At 45.6% G+C, this 14,698-nt stretch overlaps 1 protein-coding gene across 5 annotated transcripts in view; it reads right to left on the bottom strand.

The window, feature by feature from the left end:
- Positions 1-14,698, bottom strand: part of OSBPL10 (oxysterol binding protein like 10) — a 412,361-nt gene that overhangs the window by 40,767 nt on the left and 356,896 nt on the right. For all 5 annotated transcript variants that reach the window (XM_063722157.1, XM_024244956.3, XM_024244955.3 and 2 more), the window contains one exon: positions 494-643. In XM_063722157.1, the coding sequence (XP_063578227.1) occupies positions 494-643 (150 nt within the window). The remainder of the gene's footprint in view (positions 1-493; positions 644-14,698) is intronic.

The following is a 14,698-nucleotide window of genomic DNA, read 5'->3' as shown; positions in this document are numbered from 1 at the left end:
GTTACCCTTGGGGACCAGCTGTTACAGCTAAGGACAGCCCTCAGCAGGTCGTGAGGTTGGGCATGCAGAGTGGCCTCATTCCTGGCACCACCATTTTCCCTTCCCCGTCTTTTCCCTCTATGGCCACTGTGTCATAGCCATCTCTATAGGCCACCTACAATTATCTCTAGAACACAGCAAGAAACAAAGAAATAGTACTTGAATTTTCCATACCATCTCATATGCTTTTTCTGATGTTCTCCCTGCCCTTGTAGAGTAGCAACTCCTCCCGAGAATCAAATGCAAGGCTGTCCAGCCCTGAGGATAAGCATTTATGTACAAATGTCCTTTCAAATTATACCTGGAATATCCATACTTGAAAGTAATGCTGGCCTTTTTCCCCACTCTACTTCTCCAATCTCACCGCAATGAAAAGAATGTGCACAGAGAAGGCTTGAGGATAGAGACAGAACCCCAACAACTGACCACAAATCCAAGGGACATGCCAACCTACCTTGGTCAAATCCATTCCAAGTTTGAGTTGTGAAATGAGATGAAGAATTATACTACGCTGATCCTCCATGACGCCCAATTCCGTCTCTTCCTTATCTTCATTGTCACTTTTTTCATCTTCAGACAAAACCAATTCAGAGCCTGAGTTTGGCTAAAATGAAATAATCAATAAAAATCACCAGCTGGCCCAACAGAAGTTAGAAATAAAGTGTATGAATTCATATGCTTTGCAATGACAGAAGGAACCCAATCCTGTCCCGGGCAGAGCTCCTCTGTGACCCAGTCCTATTGGCCACGGAGCAAAAGAGTCCCCTGGGGGTCGGACCTGCACCTTGGACACTGCATATCCCCTTTCATCTCTCCTGTCATCCCCGATTAGTGAGCCTAAGGACTTCCCCAGACAAAACAGCTCCCTGTTCTTCTTTAAGAAACTAACTATAGTGTATGGGTATGAGCCCCCTTCATTTTGCCTATTAGCAAGTAGGAGTTTACCAAAGTTAGACTCCTGTTAACTTGCACAACCCAGGCCACTTCATATCTAATATAAATTTTTCTGTTTATAAGTAAAAGTTGGATTATCCAGGGACTAACTAATATTATTTATGGAAAAATGTGCTCTAAGACTATTTCTACCCAAATCAATTAGGATCACTCTAGCAGGTGTAAGAAAATGCTGAGAACTGGCATTAATTTAGGGAGGAAGACAACAAATGAAAATTTAAGGCAAAACTCCTGAAACTTTATAATACTACTGGGATTCACACTGGCCAACATGCCCTGCTTTCCTCGAAGCAAGTTTATTCATTCAATCACTCGATTCCAATTTTTCACATTACATAGAAAACAGGCAACTTAATAAACTGGGCAAGGGGATTATTGCACATAAAATTTTCCAGTATCCAAGTATGAAGGACTCTGGCTACAAGGTAAACTTGCCCTCAGAATTCTATTGAAAGAAGTATCCACATTCCACACTCCACATTTACCTATGTTCTTATGATGCTTGCTTACATATAAGCAAAAGCACTCTGCACAGAACATTATACATTTCTTTCCAATTATCAATAACAGGTCAGACATAATATACAGAAATTCAGAAGCTCAAAGGTATTAAACATGAAAGGATACAGACTTGTCCAAATGTCCATGCAAAAAACGAACAATTTACTAACCTCATTAGACAGAATCATCTTATATCTACAGGCACTTCTAACATACAAAGGTTATTTTAGTGGTCAAGGTGTTTAAAATTGTCTGGCCTTACATACCCACACTGAACATTCCTTTCCAACATTCCAAAGAGAGGTAATAATGGTGTTCCTTCCCTCCTGGGGTAGGCATTTTTAAAACTTCAACGTAAACAGATGTTTTCCATAGACATACTCCTAAGGTGTTCTCAATCGGCTCTAAATAACCCCAATTCTAAAGAGATGGTTGGGAAGATCTCAGTGAAGCCCACAGGATATTCCCCCGGCCAAAAGCTGAGTTTTCTTTTATTATGTGCCCAGTTCTCCAGCCACCTCATAATGGGTATTATCTGACATCATTGGCAAGTTGCTTTGCTAGATTATGCTGAAATAATTGAGGAATCCTTACCTGTGCTAACCCTGAGAGGAGTAGCCAGAGGGAAGTCTCTGAGCTGTGAGCTACCCTGATTCTACACTGGGAAGTTAGGGGTAGAAGCACGCAGGAGCCCAGCACTTACAGCCAGTGGCCCTGGGGGTCTTCTCCAGCTCCACCTCATGACACCCCATGCTGCTGCGTGACTGCTGCTGGTGCCAAGGGCCAGCGCTGCCATGAGTCTGAATGGCTAACGCTGAGATTAGCAGGGCCTCCCTTCTACTGGCCTGTCCTCCTGGCTCTCCTCCCTTTTGCCTCTTCTGGATTTCAGGTCAGTTTCAAAGTGAGTGGCTGTCTCAGCTCCCTGTGAGCTTCCATTTCCAGTCTATGCCACGGAAGTCAGAGAGCTCAGACACAAATCCCTCCCAATGGCAAAGGTGCTATAGCTGCAACTTCCTCTGCAGTGACCTGGTGGGCAGTAATCTGTATTAGCAGAATTCCTCTCATCCCAGCACCAGCTGGGGGAGGAGAGGGTAGTGCCCGGGCATTCTGCTTTGGGAAGAAAAAGGACAATCAAAAACAAGTGAAATCCAACCACCATGGTGTACCCAACAGGTGGAGTGGGCTGCAAAGTCCTTAAACATCTCAACAGCAGAAGTAGCTCCATTTTGCGGGCAATTATTTTCTGCTTGAAATTAGCTGTTCTCACAAAGAATGGACTGCATACTAAATCAATTGCTCCACTGAAGCTGCCATAAGCTTCATGAAGCAAAGAATGATTCATTCTTCTAAAGCTGTGATTTCCTATTTGCTCACAAGCCAGTGCAGGGGAAATCCTCATCTTTCCCACTCACTGCTACACTCAGTGTAATGTGTTTATAGACCTTCGGGGACCACACCTCCTCCTGCTGTCTGCCTTACTCGAAAATTAAACCCAGCTTGTCCCTGACTTCCAGTAGCCAGAAAGTCTTCCACAAGATCCAGCCGCATGATACGAAGTACACACATAAATGTGAACACAAACCCCTCCAGCCTTTCCCACTGTAAACCAACAGCACATGTCCTCTGTGTCTGACAATTCCTCTCAAAGACACTGGCTCCAGCAGAGGAAATTAAGGCTGGTGCAGGCGCCCCAGAAGCTGAGTCATCCGGGGTGACTGGTGGCCCCGAAGTCTCGCCCACAGAAGGACGGCCATGGGAGCCCGGCACACTGCCCCTTGGTGGCACGAATCCTGAGCAAGCCATGCCCTAACCTTAAACAAGGACCTAGGACAGTTTTCTCTCCCACAGCCTCTGAGAACTTGCCCTTTCTCTCCCAATGTGATTTGTAAACAATTCTCCCACCCAGCCTCAAGTAAATAATCAGAGTTAAGCTGGTTTCATACACTATGTTGACAGTAAACATCTTAGAGGACACTTTCAATCCACCCACACTGCAGCTCAGTCCATCTGCACAAAGAGAAGACCCCCCCCACCCCCATCACGGTCCAACTTGGGGGTACATGGATGGAAAGGTAGCAGTAATCAACAGGTCAACTCTGTCTGAAAGAGGTCCATGGCAATGTAAATACCAATCTACTGGCATCCACAAAGCACCCACATAGACAGGCACTGCAAGGAATGGAGGGTTTGAAGAGACAGGTCTTGATGGAGTTTTAAAGACACAAAACCTCCTTCCCTTTCAGGGTCAAGGGTTTGTTGATTCCGCTACTCTGATGTGGAATTCAGAGAGATGGATAATTATCATCCTTTCTAAGTGCTGTTTTCCATAATCAGGTCCCCATGCTTATCCACATCCACACTCCCCTTCTCTTACAAAGTCCTACTTGTCTCCTGGGAGCCCCTGCACGCCTCCCCTCTCTGAATCTCTGCGAATTTTCACTTATAAAACAGTAACAACTCTCTCAAGGTCATCAAAAATGGCAGAACAGTGTTCCCCCATCTCTGAAAAATATGAATGTGAGAAATGGTTTCATAATGCTGACAGAATTTGTAAGACTTAAGCAGAAGAATCTTCAGATCCCCCATCCCCCAGAGATTTTTGCAAATGAGCCAGCCCAGCCACAAAAATGTATGCAAACTTGAAGATAAAATGGAATTAAAATATGTTTTAAAGAGAAGCAGGCTTTGGAAAAATGAGGATTTCAATAAAAACAGAAATTATGACAATATTTCTACCACACAAGCACCTCAGGGCATATGGTGCTACAAAAATCAAGCAACTGTGCCTATTAGCAAATGGGGAGAACGATAAGCGAAAATTCGATGGGCAGGAAAAAGCTTCACAGGCAGGCTGGGGTTTAGGGACATTCCCTGGTGACCCACAGTGACCTGTGCCCAGAGCAAGGGTTCTTGGCCTGGGTCCCATGGACAGCCCTTAAGATACCCACCCCCATCCTTGAAATTTCATGCAAAAATTCTAAGTCTGGGCATTTTTCTGAAGAGGGGGTCCATAGCTCCCCTTGGATTCTTAGAAGGGTCTCTGCCCCTTCGCTGACCTCCGGCCTCTTGAGGACCAAAGGCTCAGACCACGTGAGAGATGGGCTCTTGGGCTGGGAATGGTCCAATCCAAGACAGTCACAGCATCTACAGATGTGACTCTGCCCTTAACCGCGGGCCTCTGCTTCTTATCTAGTAAGGAGAAGCCAGGTATATGGGGCTATGCCACCGAGGCCAAAGCCAGGAGGCAAAACTGTGACGTGTGTTAGGTTTGTGTGGGTCCAACAGTCTTCTCAATGGGGACACCAATGTGGGAGAAACATTTAGCTTTGCTTTCATCTCTTAAACAAATATCTTAATTCTTCAATACAAATGCAAATTTCAAGCATGACTGAAATGCCAATCTTTTTATTCAATACATATATATAATGTAACTACGGTTTGTGTCCCTGCCAGGAAAAAGCATGAAATAGACATTTATCTGCAGAGTCCACTCATTTCCCTGTCATAGGCTTCATTCACTCCACCCATGTCCCCAAAGGTACTCTCTTTCCTGGCACTTCACTCCTGCTTTCCCCTCCTCAGATGGGTGACTCCCACCCCACCCCACCCTTCCTGCTTTAGTGACCTGCCTTCTCTCTTAACCTAGACCTGGCCTTCAGATAGCTGGGGTCAACACAAGCAGTTTCATCTACTAACGTCTCCTTTATTTGTACATGGCCTTATAACCTAACATCTTAATTCAGAGGACTGAATCCTCACTGGTTAGATTTGAGACATCATGGCAGAAGCCTGCGTGGTTCCATTACCTAACCATTGAAGGTGCATTTTGCCTTTGGACAGGGAACTTTTCTGTGCCAAAGCAGGAATCACAGACATGCAGGGGCAAGAGGGTCTACTCTAGCAAGGATTAAGACGGCCTCCTAAAGCCATCTTATGCCCAAGTAAATAAGTATCCAATAAACAGACAATATCTACAACAGAAAAACATCACCCACTGAGCTCAAGTGACCTGCAACTTTCCTGAAAACCTATATGGCAAGGACAGACAATAAAGCCAGCTAGAGAATGAACATCAAGTTCTCTTTTAGCAGCAAGCATATTGCAGTTCAATCATTTTTAAAGCCTGGCAACTTTCCCCACACACTGTTAACTTGGCAAGGAGGCACTGGGGTGAACTGAGCCATACCAAAAAACCTTGGCACTGAGTGACAAGACCAAACACATCTAGATATTATCTTTTTGGGGAAATCTAGCCATGTCAAAAAAAAAATGGGTAGTCTGAGGGTCACAGAAATGCAGGCAGTAGGTGAGAAGACCCGAAGCACCACGCTCAGATATCCTCAGAAAAGAGAACTGTCAGGTACACAGCAGCATGGCAAAGAAGTAACCAGGGAATGACGTCCCCTCATAGACAAATTGTTTCTCAATTCCATAACTACACAGAACAGGCAATAACATGCAATAATGGCCACCAGGGCAAGTGTACTTATGTTTTCTAGGGGGAAAGAGTCAACAGAGGCTGGTTTGCCAACAAACGAGAGGTTCTAGAAAAATAAAGAGTGTGGAGTTGAGACATAGATAGAGGCTAGGGACTGGAGGGATTGGGAGAGTAGGCAAGTAGAAGACAAAGGGGATAAATCAAGAAACACAGTGAGTCACAGAAGAGAAACCAAGGGGTCTCAGTGTCTATGAGGAGCAAGTGCCCAACGACCAATTACTGAATCCATTTTTCAGGTCTTTAGTTAAAATTTTTAAATTTTTTATTAAATTAGAGACAGGGTCTCGCTATGTTGCCAAAGTTGGTCTCAAACTCCTGGCCCTCAAGTGATCCTCCCATCTTGGCCTCTCAAAGTGCTGGGATCACAGGCATGAACCACTGCACCTGACCTTCAGTTCTAACAATAATAGTGTTACTGTTTGCAGTACAGAATCCATAAAACCAAGGACTTAGTCCCTTTTATCTCTAGTCATTTTCTCATTCCAATACGTACAGCATATTTAACCAAATTATCACAATCATTACATAATCCTCACAGTGTATCTTCACAATCAGTGACATTTCGTATCTTAAGAAGCCCCATCTAACAGGCAAAGATCATGAAGACTGACATAGCCACATGTGAAGATCCAGTCCGACTCTGTATATATGTCAATAACATCAGCATAACCCAGGGTATATAAAGATGGCCAGCAATCCAGGAAATTTCACTTGGCCTTCTTGTCCCCATTTCCAATAAGAGACTCATATCACATGACCACCAAGTGCAAGGCATTCACTACTACATGCTTGGAAAAAGTATCTCCCCTGAGGACACAGAGATAGGAAGTTTTGGCATATGAAAGCCAAATGGTTGATCCTGATGAACCTACTGTCCTTCCCACACACTGCACAGGTGAGATTTCTCCTCTGGAAGAGTCTTTTTGGTGGCTGTGTCTAATTCTCCAAAAGTAGGCCATCTTTGTTGGGTAGAGGGTATCTCAGCTGAATGGGTGGATGTTCGACTTTGGTCAGAAGTCATGCCGAAGACAGAAGCTGTGGACACACGCCTTCAGCTGGTGTCTGGTATAGCTGGTACCCCTTGGCCCTGCTGCAGGGCGGCTGTTGAAGGCTCCTGCACATGTACTATCCTCTACATGGAGCCACTTCCAAAGCCAGGCAACCAACTGTGCCTCAAAGGCCACCAGCGAATTTAGGTGACCTTATCTTGCCATTTGGAGGTAGATTCAACAACGAGGCCACTGTGAGGGGAACCCGATGGAGAAGCTGGATCTTATCCTTGACAGGTCCAAGTACACGCATGTCCACACAGCAAGCTAGTCCCAGCTGCCTTTTGGAGATGCTGAGTTTGTCGTTACTGACATCACAATCCTCCTGCCGCCTCCCAGGGGATGAGCTGGCTGGCTGGCTCTAACCACACATACACACACATTTACCACACTTGGCTCTTATAGACTGGAAGGACAGATGCTCTTCCTGAGCAAAGGGGCCGACCTGCAGAAAGGTTAGTTTTAAATAAAACACACCCTGGAAGGCAGAAGGAAGTCACTTCTGGGGAGGGGAGAGAGTGGGGGCATTTGTCATCAGCCAAGATAATTGGGAACAATTATATTGAGAGGATTCAACAGGCGTTCCTTTAAAAACATTTGAGGGAAGCATTCACAGGAAATAGCAGCATGTCTTTGTCTAATTTCTACATTTCTGATTAGAAACCAGAGTCTAGCTATTTTTAAATGAAAGGGAAAAAAAGAAATCAAGAAATAGCAAAGAAAACCTACAGAAAGTACAAAAAAGAAAAGGGAAGAAGCAGCGGCAAATGAAGGGGTAGGCAACAATTTTGCAGCTGAGCTTTTGGAGCGTGCCAGTGTGAATACCGACTGCCAGCGTGCAGAATCCCAGAGGCTGCAAATCAAGCTTAGCATCAGCCTGCTTCCTGGAAAAGCAGGGAAGGGGCAGGGCCCCAACAAGACAGACAGGGCCTACTAGGTGCCAAGCACTGTGTTAGGTGCTTTACAGCATCTCAATGAGCAAAACGCTAGTACTTTAAAACCAAATCCAGCGCTGAATTAATAACACAGCCAAGAGCTCTGCAAGACACCCTGAAAGCAAAGCTGTTTATGATCGTGGGGCCAAGGTCTCCACGGCACAAGCAGCACAGATCACAGGAAGCTCATGAGTATTTGGGATAAAAGTCATAGTGAGGATAAGGAAGAGGCCATGAAATCAGAGACCACCACAGCTTTAGGAGACAGTGATGCACAAAAGGAAAGCTTGGAGATCTGGCTGCAGATACTCCTGGAGATAAATCCTAAAGATGCTATGCCCCACCTGTAAGGCTCAGCCTCCCTGTCTCTAAAATGGAGATGGTACCACCTCTTACATCTGAGAGGCCTGCTCTAGGTCTCAACAAGGCAAAGCGTGTAAAGCACTGAACACAGTGGCTGGCACACAAGAAGTGCTTGGTAAACAGCCATGCTCTGATGAGACCTGTGACGTTCGCACTGGGCACACAGTGGTATGTTGACTTGAGGCTGCTGCTAACGCTCCTGCATCTTCCTACTTGTGCTGCTCCCCTTCTCCCCCACAGGTTCCCTCTCAAAGCTGATTGACGCCACCAAGCTCCTCTCCTAGGCCTTCCCCACTGAGGGCTTTGGGGCTGCAGGGCCCTGACCACGAGGCAAGCATCACTTCCCTAGTCTGGAGCTACACTGGGAAAGGATTCAGAGAACTTTCAAATATTTCTCAATCAAGGTCACATGCAAATGTGTGAACTAAGCAAGACAAACACAAAGCAGCAAGTGCAGTGAATCAGAGATAGTATCCCAGCAACCAGCCCCAGAGGACCAGCTGTGGTTTGGACGTGACAGGAGCAGCAGCCATCCACACCTGCCATCCAAACCTGCCATCCACAGCTACTCGAGTTCTCTAGACCTAGGAGAGGTAGGGAAGAAACTCCTTCAAGACCCCATTCTACCCTTCCTGGAGCTCTGATAAGAGGGAATGCAATGGGTTTAGACATAAAGGCATAAGGCTAGGTTTAATGGTAAGCAGGCACCGGGCCTGAAAGGGTTACTATCACCTCAGCCACCTCCAACGCCCACAGGTAACAAAGCACCACATTAGATACTGAAGATAGAAATTTGCTTAAGATATGGTCTCAGCATTCAACAGGCTGGTGTTCTGGTTGAGAAGGAATACATGGATCTTTCTTTCTCCTAGCCCTGGAGACTGGGAAGTTTCAGACTGTAAGTTTCAACTCATGATTTGAGACTTAGTTCAACCACGTTTCACAGAGGTGGAGCCTCCATTCTACCAAGGAGTCCCTAGGTGCTTCAGACATGCCCATTCTGGCACTTAGCAAAGTGGATTTATGCAAGTGCACATCTACTTTCCAACTGGACCAGAAATGTCAGCCCTCTTTTGGCAAAGGAAAATTGATTATTTGGGGCTGGCTGCTCAGGGCCATGGGTGGACGTGGGCGTAGAGTCCATATACAAATCTGGGGAGAAAGAATGCTGTGATCAATTAGTAATATCAGCCAGTGGCTCAGGTGGGGAACGCAGTGGCCATGTGGTTGTCAGCTTACCTTAATTGGAATTCTTTGATGGAGGAATCCTAGCTAACTGAGGGTTTCATTTCTAGAATTCCAACACAAAGGGTGGTTTATAACAGATGTACAGTAAGTTCTTAAAAGGAATGAATTTATAAAACCAAAAAGAAAGCGTGGGAGACTTGAGTGTGCAAGAACAAAATCTAGATTTAACAGGACAGCCAGTCACAGAAGGCCATGGGTTGTGATTCCACTTCCATGAGACATCCAAGACAGGCAACATAGATTAGTGGTTGCCAGGGGCTGCGAGGATGGGTGGAATGGGGGTGACAGCTCAAGGGTCCAGGGTTTGTTTTTGAGGTGATGAAAATGTTCTAAAATTGACTGTGGTGACAGTGACATATACCTGTAAATATACTAAAATCCACCAAATGGTTGGTACAATTTAAATGGATAAATTGTATGGCATGCATATTATATCTCAATAATGTTGTCATCAAAAATAGAAAAATAAAGGAAAGGATATATGATGCAAAATCAAATAGCAAAGGCCAGGAGGAAGAGCGTGGCCAGGGTGATCAGAGGGGCTCACACAGAGAAGGCAGACTCCGGGCTGGGTGTCACCAAAGAGGAGCGCTTCAAGTAGCCAAGAGAAGGAGAGGACAGTCCAACAGAAGAAATGATGCCAGTCAGGGATGAAGAGAACCTTACTGCAGGGAAGTACAGCTGAGGCCAAGCACATGGTTTTGGCCTTATAATAGGACTCATTCCCTTGGAGAGCCCATCTGATCCAACAGCTTTCAATAATTTCTAAATGTGTATTTCCTAAGTGTATATCTCAAGTTCAGCCTTCTCCCCTGAACTCTAGCTTTGTGCACACAGAGGCCTATTCAACATCTCCCCCTTAGCTATCCAAGGTGGACAGGATAGCAGATCCCTGAGCTGCCCACATCCTAATTCCCGGAACCTGTGTATACGGCACTTTAAGTGACAAGGGGGCTTTACACATGTGATTACGTTAAAGACCTTGAGATGAGGAGATTAACCTGGATTGCTGAGGTGGCCTCAATGTAAAAACATGAATCCCTAAAGTTAGAGAATCTTTCCAGGCTGTGGTCAGGAAGAGGAATATAGATGCAACGTTCCTGGCTCTGAAGATGAAGGAAGGGGCTGCAAGCCAAGGAATGTGGGCAGCCTCTAGAAACTGGAAAAGCCAAGGAAACAAACTCTTTCCTAGGGCCTCCAGAAAGAAATGCAGCCCTGCCAACACCTTGATTTCAGCCCACTGAAACCTGTGTCTGATGTCTTACACAGAACTATAAGATGATAAATTAGCATTGTTTTAAATCAATAAGTCAATCATCATTTGTTACAGCAGTGAAAACACATCACCTAATGGCCATCTCAGACTTACTGTGTCTAAAACAGACCTTTCAATTCATACCTCCAAAATATGATCCTCCTCATCTCAGTAAATAACAGCTTTGTTTTTCTAATCACTTGGCCAAAAGCCTTGGCACCATCCTTGACTTTAATTTCTTGCTTATGCACTGTTCCACATCACATCCATCAGCAACTTCTGCAAATTCTATCTAGAATCTCATTGTTTCTCACAACCTCAGCCACCCTGGCAAAGCCACCGTCACCTCTCTCTCCTAATTACTGCAACAGCTTCCCAGTCAGTCTCCTCACAGTAGCTAGAAGGCATCTTAAATCATAAAGTTGATCACATAACTCCTAAGCTGAAAGCCCTCCCCTCTTGACTCGGACTAAATATCAAAGTCCTGACTGTGGCCCGTGAGGCCCTATACGATGTTGCCCCACGACTTCTCTACTCTTCTCTTGATCACGCTCCCCTCCTTGTTCATTCTGCTCACCTCTCCCAGCCACCTTCTGTTCTTGGAACACGCGAAGGACAGGCTTACCTCAGGGCCTTTGCACCTGCTCTTATCGGTCTTCCTCATCCACACCCCCCTCACTTCACTCAGATCTTTTTTAAATTTTATTTATTTATATTTTATTTTGAGACAGAATCTCACTCTGTTGCCCAGGCTGGAGTGCAGCGGTGTGATCTCGGCTCACTGCAACCTTCCCCTCCTGGGCTTAAGCAATTCTCCTGCCTCAGCCTCCCAAGTAGCTGGAATTACAGGTGCATACCACCATGCCAGGCTAATTTTTGTATTTTTAGTAGAGATGGGGTTTAACCATGTTGCCCAAGCTGGTCTTGAACTCCTGACCTCAAGTGATCCGTCCACCTCATCCTCCCAAAGTGCTGGGATTACAGGCATGAGCCACTGCACCCAGCCTCACTCAGATCTTAACTCCAGTGTTCCCTGACCACAGCAGCCTTTGACCATCTAGGCCAGCACCACTCCCTCTCCTCCCTCTCCACCATTTGCTCCTTCCTCAGCTCTGCTTTTCCTTGCAGCAGTGATCACTTTCAACTGTATTATATGTGTATTTATCATCTCTCTCCCTTGCAGAAAGTCAGCTCATAGGAAGCAGGACCCAAATGTTTTGCTCACCACTGTGGCTTTATCAACAAACATACTATCTGACACTGACTTATTCGTTGCATAAGTAAAGGAAATAAACAGCTGGCTTTCCCCTATGGAAATGAGGAACTGCTGAAGATTCTGAGGAGGCTGGGTAACAGAACTCAGGCCCTAGGAGATGAATGGTTAAGTAAGCAACGATATGATTGCATACAGAGGGGATGGGGCACTGAGAGCAGTTCTGGAAGACTCCTGCCACAGTCCAGCGCGAGGGAGACCAACACGCACTGGGGGGTGGTAGTGACATGTTTGACATCCTTCCTTCTCCTCTACTCGGTAAATACACACGTAAGGCTCTGTGTTAGGCACAGAGGAGTATTACAATCAGTGTAGGACATGGCCTGGGTCACCCTGGACACTGCAGCCTTGCTGGGCAGACAGTAGTTGGGTTTCGAGTTCCTGTAGGTGGAAGATCAAACGGTGAGTTATTGTGGGGGCGCAGTAATCAGAGGGGAGGCAGGGAGCTGGCAGCAGGCAGGTAAGGAAGAGAGAGAGAAAGCACGAGAGGCAGCGGGGTGGAGTGAGAGGCAAAATGGACTAGTCAAAACTGTCTGCAGATTCAATTATTCTACTAAACACGATGGGCAAATAGAAAACAGCTAAGACGACACACATGGGCAGGCAGCATTCAGCGGGGAAAAGGGCTGTTCTCATCTCAGCTCCCCTCCTTTCAGCCCTGCGCGCACTCGATAAAGGAACCCAGCAGCCGCATCCTGCCTTTCCTGTTTTGCGCACCATCCTCCTAGTCACCCAGGCTTGAGACCTGCAAGTTCCCGGACACCTCCCATCTAGAGAGCCACCTGGCCTACCATCCCTTCCTTTCCTCATCTTTGCTGCAACCACACCCTAGGCTTTGACCACATAAACGTAGGGCCCTGCTAGCCTCCCAGCTCATCCTTCCGCTCCAGACTCCTCCTCTTATACTGTCTTGTACCACACCACCAGAGTGTTCTTCCCCAGACACCCCCTGCTCTGTTCAAAAGTCTTCAATCAAGCACATATTCTCAGGATCTCCTGACGGCTGTGTCCAAAAAAAAAAAAAAAAAGTCTTCAATTACTTCCTACTGCCCAGAGGAAAATGTCTACTCAGCCAGCACTTGGGTTTTCCTCAATCTGACCCACGCTTCCCCTCCCCTCCTAAACTTCCTCTAGCCTAGACTGAGGACAGTATACTCACTTCTCACCCTACTCTCTAGACTTGCGCTGTCTAATCCAGAAGCTGTCAGTCACATTTAGCTATTTAAAATCATTAAAATTAAACACAATTTAAAATTCTGTTCCTTGATGGCACTAGCCACATTCAGACTAGTGGCTGCCACACTGGACAGCGTAGAGAGAAAATACTTTCATCATCGCAGCGAGTTTGATTGGAGAGTGGCGCTCTAACTTTTGATGGCCTCCCCATCAATTTCTACTCCTTCCACCAATTGTTATCTATCTGTAAGAACAGCATTGGCGCCATGATGCTGGCTCCAACAATCTGGGCGGAGCAATCCCTCCCTCCTCTAAATCCCATGTGTAAGTTTTACTGGGATCACTCGAACGTTACTGCTATGCCTATCTTTCCTTAATTTCTTGGTAATATAAAGTTCAGTGGGAAGAGATTATTTTTAAAATCTAAAATTCCTGATGAAACACCACAGAACAATTTTACAAACACCTCCACTTCAAAAACAAACTGATGAAAGAATAATGTAGTTGGGGTGGCCAACAGTAATAAAATGATTCTGTGCCTAAAAACTTAAAGGAATTCTACTACCGATGATTTGCTTCTATCATAAGCACTGGTACATGCCGAGACTAGAAGTTTGGCTTTCTATATCCACAGTTCAAATCATTATTGACTTATGCTTTGTGCTGGCTGATGGATTTCTTCTGATCTGCGGATGGTAAATGGCCTTATTCAGAAAGAAACACAAGACTAAAGTCGACGGTACCACGTCAGTGATTCTTTCAGAACGGTACACTTGATGCCACTAATTGCTAGACTGCCTTGCTTTTCCCACAAATTATGCAGTTACGGGCCTGAACTCTATGGCAGGGACAGAAGAAAACATGTAAAGCACTGTGGGAATGCAGAGTGGCAGTGGGGAAAGGCTCTAAATTAGGTCTGCTGTGGTCCCTGGACCTGCAGCAGCAGAATCACTGTGAACTGGAGAGAAATACAAGTCTAGGGCCCCCTTCCAGACCTACAGACACAGAAACTCTGGGGGCAGGGCAGAGACCAGTATCTGTTTGGTTTGGGGTTTGTATATCCTTTTAATTGAAATATAATTATAACTTATACTTGGTACAATATACAAATCTTATTGTACAGTTCCATGAATTTTGACAAATGTATCGCTTTATATCCAACTTAATATTTTTTGTTTAAGTGTATAGTTCAGGAGTATTAACTATAATGATGTTATTGTACAACAGATCTCTAGGACTTTTTCATCCGGTAAAGCAAACTCTATACCCACTGAACAGCACCTCCCTTTCTCCTCCTCCCTGCTCCGAGGCCCTCCAGCAGATTTTGGTGCACCCTAGCATTTGAGAAGGTCTGCTCTAATGATCCCCGGCCATGGGGGCTATGAGGAACAACAGAGAAAAGTAGCA

The sequence above is a fragment of the Pongo abelii genome, chromosome 2 (genome assembly GCF_028885655.2).
Source record: "Pongo abelii isolate AG06213 chromosome 2, NHGRI_mPonAbe1-v2.0_pri, whole genome shotgun sequence".
Taxonomy (NCBI): Eukaryota; Metazoa; Chordata; class Mammalia; order Primates; family Hominidae; genus Pongo; species Pongo abelii.
Note: the sequence above shows the minus strand (reverse complement) of the source record. Positions and strands in the feature narration are given on the sequence as shown.